Source organism: Heptranchias perlo, chromosome 40 (assembly GCF_035084215.1).
Source record: "Heptranchias perlo isolate sHepPer1 chromosome 40, sHepPer1.hap1, whole genome shotgun sequence".
NCBI lineage: Eukaryota > Metazoa > Chordata > Chondrichthyes > Hexanchiformes > Hexanchidae > Heptranchias > Heptranchias perlo.
In genome coordinates, this window is record NC_090364.1 from 10961323 (window position 1) to 10979218 (window position 17896).

At 44.8% G+C, this 17896-nt stretch overlaps 1 protein-coding gene across 1 annotated transcript in view; it reads right to left on the bottom strand.

The window, feature by feature from the left end:
• Positions 1 to 339: 339 nt before the first annotated feature.
• Positions 340 to 17896, bottom strand: part of LOC137305677 (BTB/POZ domain-containing protein KCTD5-like) — a 28055-nt gene continuing 10498 nt past the window's right edge. The window contains exons 3-6 of the mRNA XM_067974580.1: positions 16800 to 16891; positions 14865 to 14960; positions 13867 to 13992; positions 340 to 3427 (exon numbers count right to left, since the gene is read on the bottom strand). Of these exons, the coding sequence (XP_067830681.1) occupies positions 3398 to 3427; positions 13867 to 13992; positions 14865 to 14960; positions 16800 to 16891 (344 nt within the window). The 3' untranslated portion in view covers positions 340 to 3397. The remainder of the gene's footprint in view (positions 3428 to 13866; positions 13993 to 14864; positions 14961 to 16799; positions 16892 to 17896) is intronic.

The window sequence follows — 17896 nt, forward strand, 5'->3', positions numbered from 1 at the left end:
AATTGTCCCTAGCAGCTGTGGAGGAGCAATGAGATTTGGGTATCCATAGGCACAGGTACAAAAAGGCTAATGGAGCATTGGCCTTTATCTCAAGAGCTCCAAAGCAAGCTTCAAGAAAGAAAGCAGTTGCATTTATATAGCACCTTTCACCCCCTCAGACACCCCAAAGCACTTCACAACCAATGAATTACTTTTAAAGTGAAGTCACTGTTGTAATGTAGGCAAACACAGCAGCCAATTTGCACTCTGCAAGGTCCAACAAACACTGAGGGAGATAAATGCCCATTTAATCCGTTTTGGTGGTGTCGGTTGAAGAATAAATGTTGACCAGGACAACAGTTTGAGATACCAGTAGCTTTATTCAACTCAGTTATGAATAAACAAAATGGCAGCATAAAGGAACACATCCAATCAGCTACGTGGATGTCAACCAGTTTGGTCAAACAGCTGGCAAACAAATGAAGAGAGAAGGCATGCAAGCGCCCCCTGGAGGAGTTGGGCGGTACTACCACTTTGTCTTCATAAATCTCTCCAACCTGAGTCTTGGTGTGCACAGACAGCTGCTCACCTCTGGAAAATCAGAACCAGCTACTCTTCGTGCGGTCAAGCATTTTAAGTACTCAGCGAAAGCCCGAACGGGACTTGTCCACAGTCAGAGACCATCAGGGTTTTTTTTTAAAAAAAAGAAAATGCTGGAAATACATTGCAATTGCTGAAAGAGAAAGATCACAAGATACTTACGGATGACAAACCCCATTTTAATTCATCCATAATACCAGGGTTTTCTCCTCCACCACTCCACTGGGACGTCCATTCCAAGCGTGATCACTCTCTGTGTGACGAGCTCCTCGCATCAGTCCTTTTTATCCTTTAATACTGGCCTACTCCCATAGTTTAATTAAAAGTAGTATTCTACATTAGCCTTTTCCATATCAATCATTATCTTAATACACCTCTATCAGATCACCTCTCAAATGCCCACTTTTCCAGGCTAAATGCCCGAGTCCCCATAGTTTTGAGGTTAATTAGTCATCTTTTGAGTCTTTTAGAAGTCCAAGTACACAACTAGTCTACCCACCCAGTCACCTCGCCTTTTCACTTCCTTAAAGAAATAGAGAAGGTTGGTGAGGCAGGATTTTCCTGCCTAAAACTGTGTTGACTGCTATTTACTGGGCTGTTGTGCAGCTAATCCTTAAGTTCAATCAAAATTCCATTACTTTACATTGAATTAAAGAAAGACTAATGAGTCTATAGTTATTTGGATCAGATTTGCCACCCTCTTTAAATCTAGTAGCACTTTCCCAGTTTCCACCGACTCCCTCACAATAAGTCAGTGCTTCATCAATCTCCTCCCTTGTCTCTCAACAATCTGGGATAAAGACCAGGTGCCCCGTGGAATTTATTTGTCTTAGGCCCTTCCAGCTTGTCTAAGACTTCCATCTGGTTTATATTGAAGTCTTGAATTATATTTTGGGGGTCTCTTTTTTTGGGGAGAGGGCATGTTGTTCACGTCCTGCCTTCTGAATACTTTGAATGTAATTCAAAGCTTCAATATAAATCAGATGGAAGTCATCAGAGTATTTCCCACCATGTGCTCATCGATATCAAGCTCATTTGCTTCACTTAATGGTCTCACCTCTTCTCTGACAGTCCCCCTGGCTACTGCTTCTTCCCCCCAGTCCTACGACTTCCATTTCTTGTACGTTATCCAATTCATTTACAAATACCAGGTCCAAATAAGCACTGCTTCCTGTAGCTTTATTTACACAGAAGCAGTCTGGATTTTCCCAAATGATACTGGGTTGATTGGAGTCTCCAATTAAAAAGTAAGATTCCTGTTCTCACGCCCTTATCTCTTCGTAGAGCAAACCATCCTCCTCCTTGTTTAATATTTTTGGTAGGATACTCTCTCTGATGAAGGGTCCCACCCAATTAGTGTTGCCAACCCTCCAGGCTTGGCTGGGAGTCTCCAGGAATTAAAGACTAATCTCCAAGACACTGCTGCGAGCAACACCCTGGAGAAAAATCATAGGGGCATTAAAATTTTTTTTTTCATTCTCATTGAACACTTTTGCTCCTTAGTTATAAAAATATTGGAGTCGGGGGAAAAAGGCTGTTTGGGTGGGGCAGTTGGAGGCGGGAGGTCATGTGATGAAACCTCCAGGAATACGTCCAACCAGAGTTGGCAACCCTACCACCCAAAACATTAGTCCATCTTTCTACCTCAGATGCTGACTGGCCTGCATATTTCCAGCATTTTCTTTTTCCCCCCCATTATAGATGTAGAGCACATCCAGTTTTTCTTCTTTTACTTACACCATATGTCAGAGGTTATCTCACCAATAGAAGTATTCCAAGCTAAATGCGCAGAATGAAAATTAGTTTATTCACCGCCCCCCATTCTAAAATGCCCTGATGGATTGAACAATTGCTCTGGGTGTTGGAGAGTATGTAGCATTTTTTTTTTAAAAAGCACTTTGATATGTGAGAGACATACCAGCTTCCAGGGTCTCATTTCACTAAAAAAAAACTGAATACCCATAAAAAAAAATTAAAGGAGTAATGAGTTAAAAACGTATTTCCATATAATATTTGTCCACATAACTGTTTTATCAATGCTGTCTCCACATGTAAATGGCTGATAGCCCAACCTGCCACCTCAAAACTATCATTTCTTAATTTTCTTAAAAAAAGTGTTCACTATAGATTAATCTTACCTTTTGTATTAGCTAAAGCTAAAATGTACCAAAAAATTCTCGTTTAAAAAGTTAACGTTTTCAAGTATGTCCCCAGCCCCAGCACCACAACTACCCAAAGCTTTGGCTCTCAACCGTCTGTAAACAAAAAAACCCGGGGAGAACACAATGGCATCTTGTTAATATTCACTTGCACTACGGTCTCTACATTGATAACATGCACTGCAGACCTCAAAATGGCGGTTGAGGCGTCCAATGATTTGTCCAATAAGACGGAAAAGTCCAATAGGGATTTCGCCACAAATTATTCCCCTTAAAAAAAAAATTAGCTGCCGTTTTCCTGCCAGCGTCAGAACCGCCTTCGGTACAAAATGCCTTGCTGTAATTTGGTATGGAACCTCTCGCCTTTTGCCCACCAACAATACAGAAACAAATGGATTCCAAGAAAGGCTGAGGTACCGAGATCATGGGGCCTTTCTGACTGGGCCCCCTCGGCTGTCCTTTTAAATAGGAAGAGGAAAGAGAATCCACATTTTAACATCAAAAGGAGAATTTGAAAGAAATAAATCGCAGAGAAGTGGCTCTGTGTGTCCTGCTATGGCTTTTGGTGTTGTGATATGCTGTAGAGTTCCATATCTTCCGTAGAGTGGGATACACATTAGGTATAAAAAGGGAAGGAAAGGCGGGTTGGGTGAGTCGTCTCACATTGTCGAGCCTTTTGCTTGTAAAAGCTGTGGGAGGGAAGTCAGAAAAAACGTTTTAATGCAGATACCAATAAAAAGTTTGTAAACAGTGTGGTTCACAGTCTTTCCTTAATCAGTTGATCAGTTAAGTAATGGAATGAAACAGAGAAATAATATGGGCCTGTTGTCTTAGTATGTTCCCTCCAAACTTTTTCCCTCCCCTCCCCTTTTTAAATTCTGATTTCCAGAGCTAAGGGGGTGAGCAGGCAGATAACCTCCTTTTACATTAACTTGTTCCATGGTCACTGGGCAGAGGTGCTCTGTGCTCACCCGTTTGAGACAAAGTTAATTGATCCGCTGATTGTCTGGCTCAGTAAGGAGGGTGGGGGGGGGGGGGAGGGGGAGGGAGCACCTTGCCTCACTCCACAAACAGGAGTGAGATTTTCAGGAAAAGAAATCTTATTACAATCATTCCAGGCAAACTTTAACCCCAGAAATCCAACTAAATGCACCTATACTGAAAGCAGTGCCTTTGGTAATGGGACCCGGAGGCAGCGTGAGGGAAGAGGAGGAACTCTCCCCATGGTACATTTTGGGAGGGGGGGGGGGGGAAATACAAAATTCTTGATTCCACTGAGCATCAAACCAAAACTTATTTTAATATAAATGGAGGGAACTTGAAAACATGTGAAAACGGGGCCTTAAATCCGGCAGTTGTAATTCCAGTTCCCATTAGTCATGTGGAGAATTGAAATCATGCAGTCCGATATAGAGTCCTCCCCTCCCCACATTAAGTTCGGGTTTGTCTCCTTTGGCCACAATCGTTGTCACTAATTATTGTGACCAGCCAGTCTGTCATGACGCAAGATGGCTTGTTGTGAATTCGGGATCACTGGAGCCATCTTTTTGGGCTCAGTCACTCCATTAAACGGTCGGAGCCTGTACTTTTTTTTTAAATGGAAGTTTACTCCCAACTGCCCTGTTTCTACTTGTGCGGCAGTGGGACCCAGGAATGTAACTATGAAACACCCTTGTGATCTGGACTGGACTTCCGTCTTGGACGCACGTGTACTCTCCTTCAATCTCTCCAGAGTCAGACTGAGTTAACACTAGGTGAGGCAAAGTTTGGTTAAAACGTAAGCTGCTTTGTTCCACAGTAGATGAAACATACAGGACGATGAGTATGATGCGGGTTGATTGGTATGGGTGATACTACTTTTGTTACATAACGCACTGTTGTAGAAACAAAGACCAGGCAACACTAGTCCACTTTGGTGGACTGCCTTACTCCAAGCAAAAGAACCATCTCTCCCTGAAAGCTGGCTCACTGCACAGAGCAGTGGTCCTCTCCTTTCGCAGCCTTCCTGCTGCTCAACCAGCACTCGAGGCATCATTTTCACTCTGAGCCGGGTACCCCGTGTGTCCGCAGATATTCGAATTCAGTTCAATCGGCGATCGCATCTCAGCTGAAGGTGAGTATTTGGGGTTCCGGGTTTCCCACGCAGCCAGATCGACAGGCGGTGAAAGGAGCTCCAGGTCAGAGAGGAGGGGGGAGAGAAATCATCGGGCTTGGAAAAGAAAATCAGAGGTGGGGGGGGGTGGGGGAGTGGACGACATCGGAGAGGGTCGGCTGATCTTAGGGTTCCTGTCGGCCAGGATGTTGGGCCTGGATGAAGGACTCCTGCTCCTCTGGGCCCACAAGCAGTGTAATAAAGGCACTCACCTCACCCACCATCACAGAAGCCAGTCTTCAGCCAATTCGATTCACTCCACATGATATCAAGAAACGGCTGAATGCACTGGATACAACAGAGGCTATGGACCCTGACAACATCCCGGCTGTAGTGCTGAAGACTTGTGCTCCAGAACTAGCCACGCCTCTAGCCAAACTGTTCCAGTACAGCTACAACACTGGCATCTATCCGACAATGTGGAAAATTGCCCAGGTATGTCCTGTCCACAAAAAGCAGGACAAATCCAATCCAGCCAATTACCGCCCCATCAGTCTACTCTCAATCATAAGCAAAGTGATGGAAGGTGTCGTCGACAGTGCTATCAAGCAGCACTTACCAATAACCTGCTCACCGATGCTCAGTTTGGGTTCCGCCAGGAGCACTCAGCTCCAGACCTCATTACAGCCTTGGTCCAAACATGAACAAAAGAGCTGAATTCCAGAGGTGAGAGTGACCGCCCTTGACATCAAGGCAGCATTTGACCGAGTGTGGCACCAAGGAGCCCTAGTAAAATTGAAGTCAATGGGAATCAGGGGGAAAACTCTCCAGTGGCTGGAGTCATACCTAGCACAAAGGAAGATGGTAGTGGTTGTTGGAGGCCAATCATCTCAGCCCCAGGACATTGCTGCAGGAGTTCCTCAGGGCAGTGTCTTAGACCCAACCATCTTCAGCTGCTTCATCAATGACGTTCCTCCATCAGAAGGTCAGAAATGGGGATGTTCACTGATGATTGCATAGTGTTCAGTTCCATTCACAACCCCTCAGATAATGAAGCAGTTCGTGCCCACATGCAGCAAGACCTGGACAACATCCAGGCTTGGCCTGATAAGTGGCAAGTAACATTCGCGCCAGACAATGACCATCTCCAATAAGAGAGAGAGTCCAACCACCTCCCCTTGACATTCAACAACATTACCATCGCCGAATACCCCACCATCAACATCCTGGGGGTCACCATTGACCAGAAACTTAACTGGACCAGCCACATAAATACTGTGGCTACAACAGCAGGTCAGAGGCCAGTGACTCACCTCCTGACTCCCCAAAGCCTTTCCACCATCTACAAGGCACAAGTCAGGAGTGTGATGGAATACTCTCCACTTGCCTGGATGAGTGCAGCTCCAACAACACTCAAGAAGCTCGACACCATCCAGGACAAAGCAGCCTGCTTAATTGGCACCCCATCCACCACCCTAAATATTCACTCCCTTCACCACCGCGCACAGTGGCTGCAGTGTGTACCATCCACAGGATGCAATGCAGTAACTCGCCAAAGCTTCTTCGACAGCACCTCCCAAACCAGTGACTTCTATCACCTAGAAGCACAGGGTCAGCAGGAACACGGGAACAACACCACCTGCACGTTCCCCAAGTCACACACCATCCTGACTTGGAAATATATCGCCGTTCCTTCATCGTCGCTGGGTCAAAATTCTGGAACTCCCTACCTAACAGCACTGTGGGAGAACCTTCGCCACACGGACTGCAGTGGTTCAAGGCGGCGGCTCACCACCACCTTCTCAAGGGCAATTAAGGATGGGTAATAAATGCTGTCCTCGCCAGCGATGCCCACATCCCATGAACGAATAAAAACAAAATGGATCCGGCCCTTCCCGCCTGCTTTCACCTGACATGAATCGGAAGCGATGTGAAACCTGAACAGGTAAGGTTAAATTCATTTTAAGTGTCCAATAATCAAAATATTAAGTACCTCAAGTATCTCAATGAGGTACATTGCCCTTTTAAGTATCGGCCCGCTGGCTTTAAGGGGGGCAGGACTTCCTGGTGTCTGCTGTGCACGCGCATACAAACCTGCCTGGGTTAAACCCAGAAGTGGGCGAGCTGGAGACGGGATGCGGTCCTGCTCCAAAAAGCTGTTATTTTAACCTCCCAACCGCCCCCAAGCCACCCGTTCTTGGGGATAAAATTTACCCCACGTGTCGGTGTTCTCATTTTTAAAAAGCTTCTCTTACAACCCCAGAGATCAAAATGGGATCAAATAATCAAAAACAGAGAGAGGAGAAAAAGGATGTCTCTCTGAATATCCAGGCACGGTTAACGAATTGTCCATTGTTTGCGTCTCAGAGAAACAACTGCCCATCTCGCACCGCGGATCCACGACCCGGCAGGGGCTGTGTGGAGAAGTCAGTGCTTTCAGGCAAGCTGTTGCTAAGGAAACACACACCTTGACACAGTTCATGTTCAAATCCTTTCCCTAAAAAAAAATTGGACAAAGAATCCCGAACCACGATAAGGCTCAATTTCCTTTTCACCTCCATCTGCCTGGAGAGCTGCACCTACTGGTCTGTTACAGGCACATTCAAGTGACGAGCATACAGACTATAACCAAGTCATACTTCTCATCCATTTATCAGCAGGAAGCAAAACTCTATGAAGTTAAACCATTCTTAGGTAAATAGAAATTTTACACAAATAATTTTCATAACTTTCTGTAAATATTTTAAGCATGCACTTAGACTACCAGAGACCTCCTGTCCTAGCTGCACCGCCTGGCTAGTCCCAACATACACAAACTTATCAGACATTCGTTTCTCATTGCAAGATAGGAGGGAAAGAAAAAAAAGACAGAAAACAAGAGACACACAACGACACACACACAAAGTCGAGGAGGTTACAGAGATAGGGAGGGGTGAGGCCATGAAAGGATTTAAATACAAAGACGAGAATTTTAAATTGGAGGCACTGGGGACCAGGAGCAAGGACAAGGGTGGTGGGTGAGCTGGACTTGGTTTGAGAAGGGATACAGGCAGCAGAGTTTTGAATGAGCTGAAGTTTACGATGGGGAGAGGATGGAAAGCCGGCCAGGAAAGCATTAGAACAGTCAAAGTCTGCACGTGACAAGGGCATAGATAAGGATTTCAGTGACAGCTGGGCTGCAGCAGGGATGGAGGTGGAAGTAGACACTCTTTGTGACGGAGAGTATATGGGGTTGGAAGGTCAGCTCGGGAATAGGAAGATTGAACAGTCTGGTTCAGCCAGAGACAATGCCGGGGATGGGGATGGAGGGCACGGAGTTTGTGGCGGGGACCGAAGACGATGGCTCTAGTCTTACCAATGTTTAACTGAAGGACAACACAGATGAAGTGGAGGGGTCAAAAGAAGTGAAGGAGAAATAGAGCTGGGTGTCCTGAGTGTCCATGTGGAAGCAGACGATACCGTCACGGCGCAGCACGTAGATGTGGAAGAGAAGGTGGCCAAGGACAGGAGGTAATGGTGCAGAGGAAGAGAAGCTACTGCCCGAGATGCTTTGGCTGCAATCAGGTAGATAAGAGTGAAACCAAGCAAGGGCAGTCCCACTGAATCGGACAACGAAGGAAGGGCATTGAAGGAGGATGGTGCAACACACACCACACAGGAGACAGGCTCGCTCACATAAACAAGGGGTGCAAGTGCAGGCATGCACGCATACACATACAAAGGGCATGAGTGCACATACAAGAAGCATGCATACAAGAGACAGACTCACACACGCTTACACATGCACAAAAAGCACAAGCGAGCAGACCCACGATGCGCACACATAGAAAAGAGGCGCACACACATATACACTCACCAAGTGAGTGACGCATAAATACAGTAAGCAACACACACACAGCCAAAAGGACCTTCTCGTTCACCCTGAGGTGTTTTAAATATGTTGTGTGACATATTTTCATAAAATTACAACACAACAGCCATAAGCAGTGCTGAAACGATCGCACCACCAACTCATTCTAAATCACTACCAGTTCTCACCACCGTGTACGTGAGTTACATTTTATTCCCCGTCATTCATATCACAATCAGCTTCCTCGTCCTCGCCCTTTATCCAGCATGCAGCATGCACAGAGGGTCAAATGTTAAACAATGAAAAATGGCTAAACATTAACAAGAAATTAATACTTTTTACACTTGTAAAAGGATTTTTTTTTTTTTTTTTTAAAGTGTTCAAATTTTACTAGTAGATTTATATTGGTAGATTTAAGACATCCTCTAACAAATTAAGTTGCAATCTTTTCACGTTATCTGTAGCTGAGGAAGCCATCGTTTCTCAAAGGAAAAGGTAATCCTGGAAAAACAAACATTTTTCCCCCCCACTTGTCACCAAATCACCATTCAGACTCTCCCGGGTCAGTTTTACAGTGCGATGAATGCAATGCAGAGCTCCCCGCTGTTCTGGGAGCCAAGTTAAGATTTTAAAGTGTGTTAGAACTACATGGACACCCGCAGTTACAATGTACACTTATTTAAAGTACTTCAAATAGTCAGGGGAAATCCTTTTCAACAGAAGATTAGAGAACAAAGTTATGGAAGTTCACTCAGCACACTACCACGGAGAGGTCGGACTCAGGTCTGCAATGATTTCCATTATAAATATCTAGATATCAAGTATGAACTGTGGGGAGAGTGAATCAGAGATCAGGCCCACATTCTTGGTGGGGGAGGGGGAGGGGGGGGTGGAGGAAAAGAGATTCGGGCCCACTCTTTCCCTAGACCGCCCCTCAGCAGCCAACTATTTCAGGTAGTTTTATATCACTGCAGTGCTGTTGACTTCTGCTGCATGGGTCCTGTGCAAGCAATGGCACAAGCAAATGTAAATTTACTGGGCAATGCTCGGCCGACTGAGCAGAGACCCACTTTCTCCTGAGTTTCTGGATTTGTTGCTGGACATTACATAGTATTTACAGCACAAAAACAGGCCATTCGGCCCAACTGGTCTGTGCCAGTGTTTATGCTCCACACGAGTCTCCTCCCTCCCCACTTCATCTCACACTATCCACATACCCTTCTATTCCTTTCTCCCTCATGTACTCATCTAGCTTCCCCTTAAATGCATCTATGCTATTCGCCTCAACTACTCCATGTGGTAGCAAGTTCCACATTCTAACCACTCTCTGGATAAAGACCATTCTCCTGAATTCTTTATTGGATTTATCAGTGACTCTTATATTTATGACCCCTAGTTTTGGACGTTCTTACAAGAGGAAACATCTTCTCTACCTCTACCCTATCAAACCCTTTCATAATTTCAAAGACCTCTATCAGGTCACCTCTCAGCCTTCTCTTTTCTAGAGAAAAGAGCCCCAGCCTGTTCAATCTTTCCTGATCCTCTCAGTTCTGGTATCAGCCTTGTAAATCTTATTTGCACCATCAGTGCCTCTGTATCCATTTTGCAAGGTGGAGACTAGAACTGTGCACAGTACTGCCTTGAACTAATTTGGCACGTCTGCACGCTTACTTCACGATGCAAAGCGGCGGTCACATCATAAATAGGGTGACGAAAACAGGACCGGCCCTGTGCCAGATTCCCATTCGAACCAGCTGTAACGTCACAGTGCCGGCACAAAGAGCCCATGAGTGCGCGAAGCAGCGGGCTTTCGTTTCCAAGGACAGCCTACATGGAAACCCAGTACTGCAGTAATATAAAAGTGCCAATACAGCAGCATTAGTGGATGTCTAGAGGAAAAAATGAGAAGGGGAAAAAATTGATTGTGCAAAAAAAAAGTTTTTGCCGTCCGTTTTGCAACTGCTTTTAGGGAAACTAAAAAAAAAACTAGCTCTTTATTAAAAAGGGACAGTTTTATTTTGAAGTTCATCATAGCTAAAGATGATCGGGCTTTTCTTCAGATTGATTGTGTTTGAGATTATAAAGCCAATTCATCTGTAAATCAGGTACAACAACAACTTGCATTTATATAGCACCGTTAACGTAGTCAAAAGTCCCGAGACTTCATAGGAGCGATTATCAAACAAAATTTGACACCAAGCCACATAAGGAGATATTAGCACAGGTGCAAATGCTTGGTCAAAGAGGTAGGTTTGAAGGAGCGTCTTAAAGGAGGGGAGAGAGGTAGAGAGACGGAGAGGTTTAGGGAGGGAATTCCAGAGCTTAGGGACTAGGCAGCTGAAGGTACAGGAGTAAGCAACCAGCTGACAGAAAGGAGTTTGTTCGATCACCACCCTCTGCTGAGTTCCTGATTTCAGGAATGCTGCTGCACCTTTCCTTGGGTCGGGACAGAAAGGAGAAGGGCAATGGTCGGACGAAGGGACATCCTGAGGCTGCAATGCCTGGCACGTGCCTCAGAGCAGCATAGGTGAAGGCCTACGAACAGCTCAGACACTGCCAATGTGTGGCCTGAAGAGGTCAGAATTCATTGCCACAAAACAAATTAAAGTTCTGAATAAATGTCACTGCATTCATTTTTTTTTACAAAACTTGTAGAATGTAAAGTGCATTTTATTTTTTTTTAAATTAGAGAAGGAATCCTCAAAAGTTTTAATCAAAACCTTTTGCAGTTTCAAATCAAAACAGGTATACGTCACTAAGTACCTCAGTGGTTCGCAGACACTCTTGAATTCAGTGAAACAGAAGAGAGAACTGGGAGGCTGAGGCTCAATGCAGAGATGTCATGACTTAATATCCAGCCTTGGAAAGGGTATGGGAATAGCAGCTCCAGTCATTGGGGCCGGTCAATAACAGGTTAAAAAAGACATAAAAAGACCCAACTGTATTTGAGGAGGAACATTTCAGGATAAAGCTTCCATTACCCCGGAATACTCCTTTAATACCTATTTACTGCTACTAAGGTTTCTCTTATTAGACTTTTCTCGTTCTCTGAAGTACCATAGTACACAGTGCAACAGTGACACCTTGGGGCAGTGTATCGAGGTCAGAGTGAACCAGTAGCACCTGCTCCATAATTGGCATCCAGGACAGGGGACTGTCAGTCTGCACAACTCGGGGTCAATGACAGACAGACCCAGTGCGCACGTCAGCATCATGACATCTTCCACTTTGAGACTCAGCGCAGTGGGTCTCCAGCCAGTAGCTGAAACAGTCTATGATTCCTCCCGACGTGAAAGAGGACGAAAACAAACATCAAACATTTCTAAGCTAAGTTGGAAGGGAGTATCTCAGTGAAAGTACTGCACCCCCTCACTCCAAAGCAATGTTCCTCTAAACATTTTCTCTCAGTGCAGAGCAGTTAACTGGGACCTCCTACTTAACACAGACCCCACGCATGACACTAACACAGGAGAGTACGAAGTTGTAAATTTAACTGTCACAGTTAATGGTACAATCCACTATGCGAGTATTCTTCCCTTTTATAGGATTATATTTTTGTTAAAAAAAAGGTTTTTGTGTCCATTAAGGTAACGAGTAACAGTGCTGAGAATACTTTCCATTTTAGGCATTCAGTGCCTGCACTCCCAGGTCAGGTACAGCACAGGTGAGATACAGTCACGTTCTGCCCTAACAATGCATCTCAACCATGGAGGATGGTCTCTTACAGGGCAACATTTTTCTAATTCCCCACAACCAATCGTGTGGCCCATCTGTATCAGATTACCAAATGTGTGTTGAATAAGAGAAAGAAGAAGAAAAAGAAAGATTTGCATTTATATAGAAACCTTTCACGACCTCAGGACATCTCGAAATGCTTTACAGCCAATTAAGTACTTTTAAGATTTAATCACTGTAGGAAACGCGGCAGCCAATTTGTGCACAGCAAGGTCCCACAAACAGCAATGTGATAATGACCAGATAACCTGTTTCAGTGACGTTGGTTGCAGAATAAATATTGGTCAGGACACCGGGGAGAGCTCCCCTGCTCTTCTTCGAAATGGTATCATGGGATCTTTTACCATCCGAGAGGACAGATGGGGCCTCGGTTTAACGTCTCATCTTAAAGACAGAGCAGCACTCCCTCAGTACTTCACTGAAGTGTCAGCCTGGATTATGTGCTAAAACATGTGCTGTGGACACACGACCACTAGAAATTGTTTGAGACAGCCTGAAACTTGCTTTTACAGTCTCCGAATGTCCATAGCAGACCAGTCTGAGCCAGCATCAGGACATCTGAGCCGCCTAAACTTAAAGTAAGATAACAAACCGAACCCATGGCCCCTTAAAATATAATTCTTCTTCCCCCTATTTTAGCACTTTCCCCAGGGTGGGCAAGTGACTTGCACCCAGACCTTTGCTCAACAGTTGTGGGGGTGGGGGGGGCAGGAAGCTGGGAGCAGAGAGGCAGGGGGAGGGGTAAGAACTCGTCCTCACAATTTCCTTTCTTGCTCTTACTATAGGGAAGCACTTCCCCTCCTCACAACAGCTTATTCCACCAGACGGGATAATGGAGTTTGGGAACTTGAGATGCGAGAATAGCAGACACCAAGCTCTGCCGCTGTGTCCTTTTACTGCACAGGATGTTGGGAGCTCCGGCACGCAGGGGTTGGGTTGCCAACTCTAGTGGATCATTTTCCTGGAGGTTTCATCACATGATCTCCCACCACCAACCATCCTGCCTAGTCAAAGTCTCTCCCCCATCCCCCCCTGTATTTTTGTAACTAATAAACGGAAGTGCTCAAATAATTTTTTTTTTTTAAAAACATTTTTTGAATACCCTTATGACTTTTCTTCTAAGTTGCTCGCAGCAGCGTCCTGGAGATTCATATTTAATTCCTGAAGACTCCAGGACAATCCTGGAGGGTTGGCAACCCCTAAAATAGGGACACCATGCTGCCCTGGGAAAACTGCTGTATACGTTGAAAAACAAGTCACCTTCTATAAACAGAAAATGATCACATTACCTGGACCATTGTTATATTGAACTACAACTGTATCTTATCTACGACAAATTCACTGCACACAAACCAGTTTAAGTGTTTGCATATCTCAGCCCCCCTCCCACCCCAATCCCCTCCATCCTCTGCCTAGCCTGAATCTCACTTTACACAACACATATGCCTCACCTTAGCTTTCCGACTTGGTTCACAGCTTATCCCGTTGGTGGTGTTATGTAGCTCCTTGGAAACAACACATAGAAACTCTGCCTGGTCTTCATTCCCGTAGTTGTAAGAAGATCCAATGCTGACCAACTGCAAAAACAACAACAGCAACGTGCATTTATACAACACCTTTAATGTAGAAATAAATCCCACGGTGCTCAACAGAGGCTCGCACAAAATGGACGCTGAGCCAGAGAGGAGGATACTCAGAGGGGTAATTAAAGGCTTGGTCAAAGAGCTGAGTTTTAACGAGGGTCTTAAAGGAGGAGGGAGGTGGAAGAAACTCCAAAGTGCGGAACCCACAACAACAACAATTTATATAGCGCTCTTGACGAGGTAAAACGTCCCAAGGCCCTTCACAGGAGCGATTTTCAAACAAAATTTGACCCCGAGCCACATAAGGGGATATTAGGACAGGTGACCAAAAGCTCGGTTTTAAGGAGCGACTTAAAGGAGGAGAGAGAAGTGGAGATGCAGCCGAAAGCACAGCCTCCAATGGGGCAAAGGGAGGGAGGATGCACAGGAGGCCATAGTCAAAGGAACGGAGAGTTCAGGATGAAGAGGGCTATACACAGAAATATATAGAAGTTACAACATGGAAACAGACTATTTGTCCCAACCAGTCTGTATCAACACATACCCTGTACTCAAGCAAACAGACCTAACCCCATTCATCCACACTGTTTCCATATCCCTTTTCTTTCATCCACCTATCCAATCGGATCTTGAATGTTGACACTTCCTGCCTCAACCACTAACCCTATAAGTGGATTCCACAGCCTCACAGCTCTCTTCCCCACCGTTCGAAAACTCGCAGGGGTTTTCCTTGCTTTGGGGGTGGGGGAAATGTTGAGGTAAATTCCCATTTAAAGGGTCACAATAAAACAAAAAGATCCTATTATTCTGCCCCATCTATCAAACATTCTTGACACAAAACCATAGGGACACGTGCCCGGCCTCACCTGTTCAAACTTCCAGCCGTCAGACATGGTGGAAACCATCTGCGTCAGCTCCTCCTCCTGACACTGAAGAACTCGGTAAACATGTTTTGTGGGAACCTACAGAAACATGAGAACATGGGCTGCAATTAGCCCCTTCCATTCAAACCCCACATGCAGCAATTCACTTTACCTGGTTCACAGTAATACAGTTTTAAAAAAATAACTTTATAATTATAGTAAACCCTCATTGTAACGCGGTTATTACGAGCCTAAACCTGCTGTACAACAGAAAGCAATGAGCTTCTTGGTCAATTTCCTAACCTCCTGTGTGGGGTCTCATGAGCAGTTTCGCTCCTGTATAAATGGGAAATCATTCTTATAAAACAGCACTTTCAGAGAGCTTGAGAGCCATAAACAGAGCTGTTAAGAGCGTGGTCTTAATTGAAAACAGGACTTTTTTTTGCCAAACATGCGACACACCAGAGATTCACCAATTCAAAACACCTCAGTAATTTATTTATGCAGCTGATTTCTGGTAAACACATGCACTGAAGTTCAAGGCAAGGCACCTGTTCCCCATGCAAACTGCAACAGAAGTATACAATCTAAATACAACTATACAATTAACCAGATTTTACTGCTCTGCACGCTATTGTCAATCCATGGTCCAATTTTACACAGACATTTAGAAGTATAGTCCATCTCTGAATATTTTTAAGGAATGAATTTCTCATGTTATTGGTGAAGGGTCACATGGGGGACAAAGATTTACCAAACAGCTGGGTTTTTAAAAATGTGAAATTCAACAAATTTTGATCCAGATTTTGGCAATCCCAATTTGTATTTCATCAGGATTTAACTGTACTAACGCTACGTATACTACCCTGCCCCCACTCAAGTTTTCACACCAATTAAGGAATTCCATTCTTCCGCATCTTTGTAAAATCCAGGCCTTCGAGTTACACTGTTGTATGGGAGCGTATGAACACTGAACAAGATAATGTGAAATTCCTCACTATTCTAACAGAGGTTTCAGCCCACCTTCTTTAATTAAAAGCTTCCCATCTATCTAGTGTGTTAATCATGCTCCAGATGTTACACCTCAGTCGATCACACTTTTTACAAGTGCAAAAACAATCTATTAAAAAGAGCCAGTCATTATAAATTTCAGGTGTGGTCAAACAGCTAGCAGTTGCCCTCTGAATGACCTCAGGAGTATAACATTTGTAAAGTTGCTTATTTAGGGAGCACTTCAATGGTGATCTTGTATAGGCCACATCAGCAGCCAAACATTACAACACGCACTACGTCAACTTCTCCTTTGAAATAGCAGAGGGAGGAATTTAATTCGAACAAATTAAAAATTCAAACACTGCTGACTCACAACGTAATTTGTTTTTATCAAATGTCGGCATCTCTACTTTAACCCTTGGCGGTGTTGCCATTGACGGCCTGTCCCAGCACCAGTCAAGTATCCAGTACCTGAGCTCCCCTAGTAGCTCAGTTGGTAACTGCGCCACCTCGTGGGGAACTGAACCAGGACGATTCGAGATTCGAGCCCGATCTGTGCCGATTTAGCTGACCTCATCAGTCGTGACAGCTGTGACTAACCTTAGCACTGCTGGGCTAGGGAAGTCCAAAAATAATGATAAGGGGGTTCCTGTTCCTGATTGCTGTTTAGTGACCCCCACCACCCCCGCCCCGGCTAGGAAAAACACCCATGAAGGCATAGGTTAAGGACACAGTTGTGTTTCAGATCTGCTCCCCCACACAGCCGAATAGCTGGCTGACACGCAACAGGTAAGCTCACATCTGAAGGGGGGCCTCGGGGGAGGTACCACCTCACTATATGCCAGCATAAGCACCTTTGGGAGAGGACAAAAATGGAGGGGGTGGAAAGTGTATCCAATATTTTGATTGTACTTCCTACCCACCCGCAGTGTGCCATTTCCTTACCTGTGCGGGTTTACAGTCTCTCTCTTTGATCTTCTCTTTCACTAGTTTAATGAGAGGTGCTATGTTGTAAAACTCAGCTTCTTCAAGAACCCCTGGAACAGAGAAACATTATTACAATTGCTGTGGCCGTCTACAGAAGCCGCAAATGCCAGTGTAATCCAGTGCCACCCAGGCAGAGTTATGCAGGGCACACAAGACCATCTTAAGCTATCCTTTTCAAAACCTTAACATATTTAATTTTAGTCTTGACAATTAAACTAATCTTCCTATAGTTTCCCACCCTCACGACCACCTTCAGTCTGTTGCTACCAGCCAAGAGACAACTTCATCCCTGCTTATATATAGTGGTAGCTAACTGTACCCAGTAATCTAGATCTGTTGGTATTCATACATACATAACAACAACTTGCATTTATATAGTGCCTTTAATGTAGTAAAACATCCTAGGAGCGATTATCAAACAAAATTTGACACCCAGCCACATAAGGAGATATTAGGACAGGTGGTTGAAAGCTTGGTCAAAGAGGGAGGTTTTAAGGAGTGGCTGAAGGGAGGAGAGAGAGATGGAGAGGTTTAGGGAGGGAATTCCAGAGCTTAGGGCCTAGGCAGCTGAAGACACGGCGGACAATGGTGGAGTGATGAAAACCGGGGACGCACAAGAGACCAGAATTGGAAGAACGCAGAGATCACGGAGGGTTGTAGGGCTGGAGGAGGTTACAGAGATAGGGAGGGGCGAGGCCATGGAGGGATTTGAACACAAGGATGAGAATTTTAAATGAGGCATTGCTGGAAACAAGAGATATTTTAGACGTCAGAATGTCTAAAATAAGGGACCGGGTGGTGCAGCAGGTTAGTACACAGTCATTTCACCTCTGGCACTTGGGTTTGACAGAACTTATCTCTCTCTGCCGACTGTAAGAATCCTAAATGAGATTAGACTGGGTGGCCTCAACCTAGACATTGGTTAGTTGTGTGTTGTGGACACATTGTTGCCTTTAATTCAGCACGAGAAGCTCTTTACTAATTGAATATTTGTCTCTCTTTTTAAAAAAGGGTTCCAATGTCACCCATAAAGTTTGCATCTCTGGCTGCTCTAA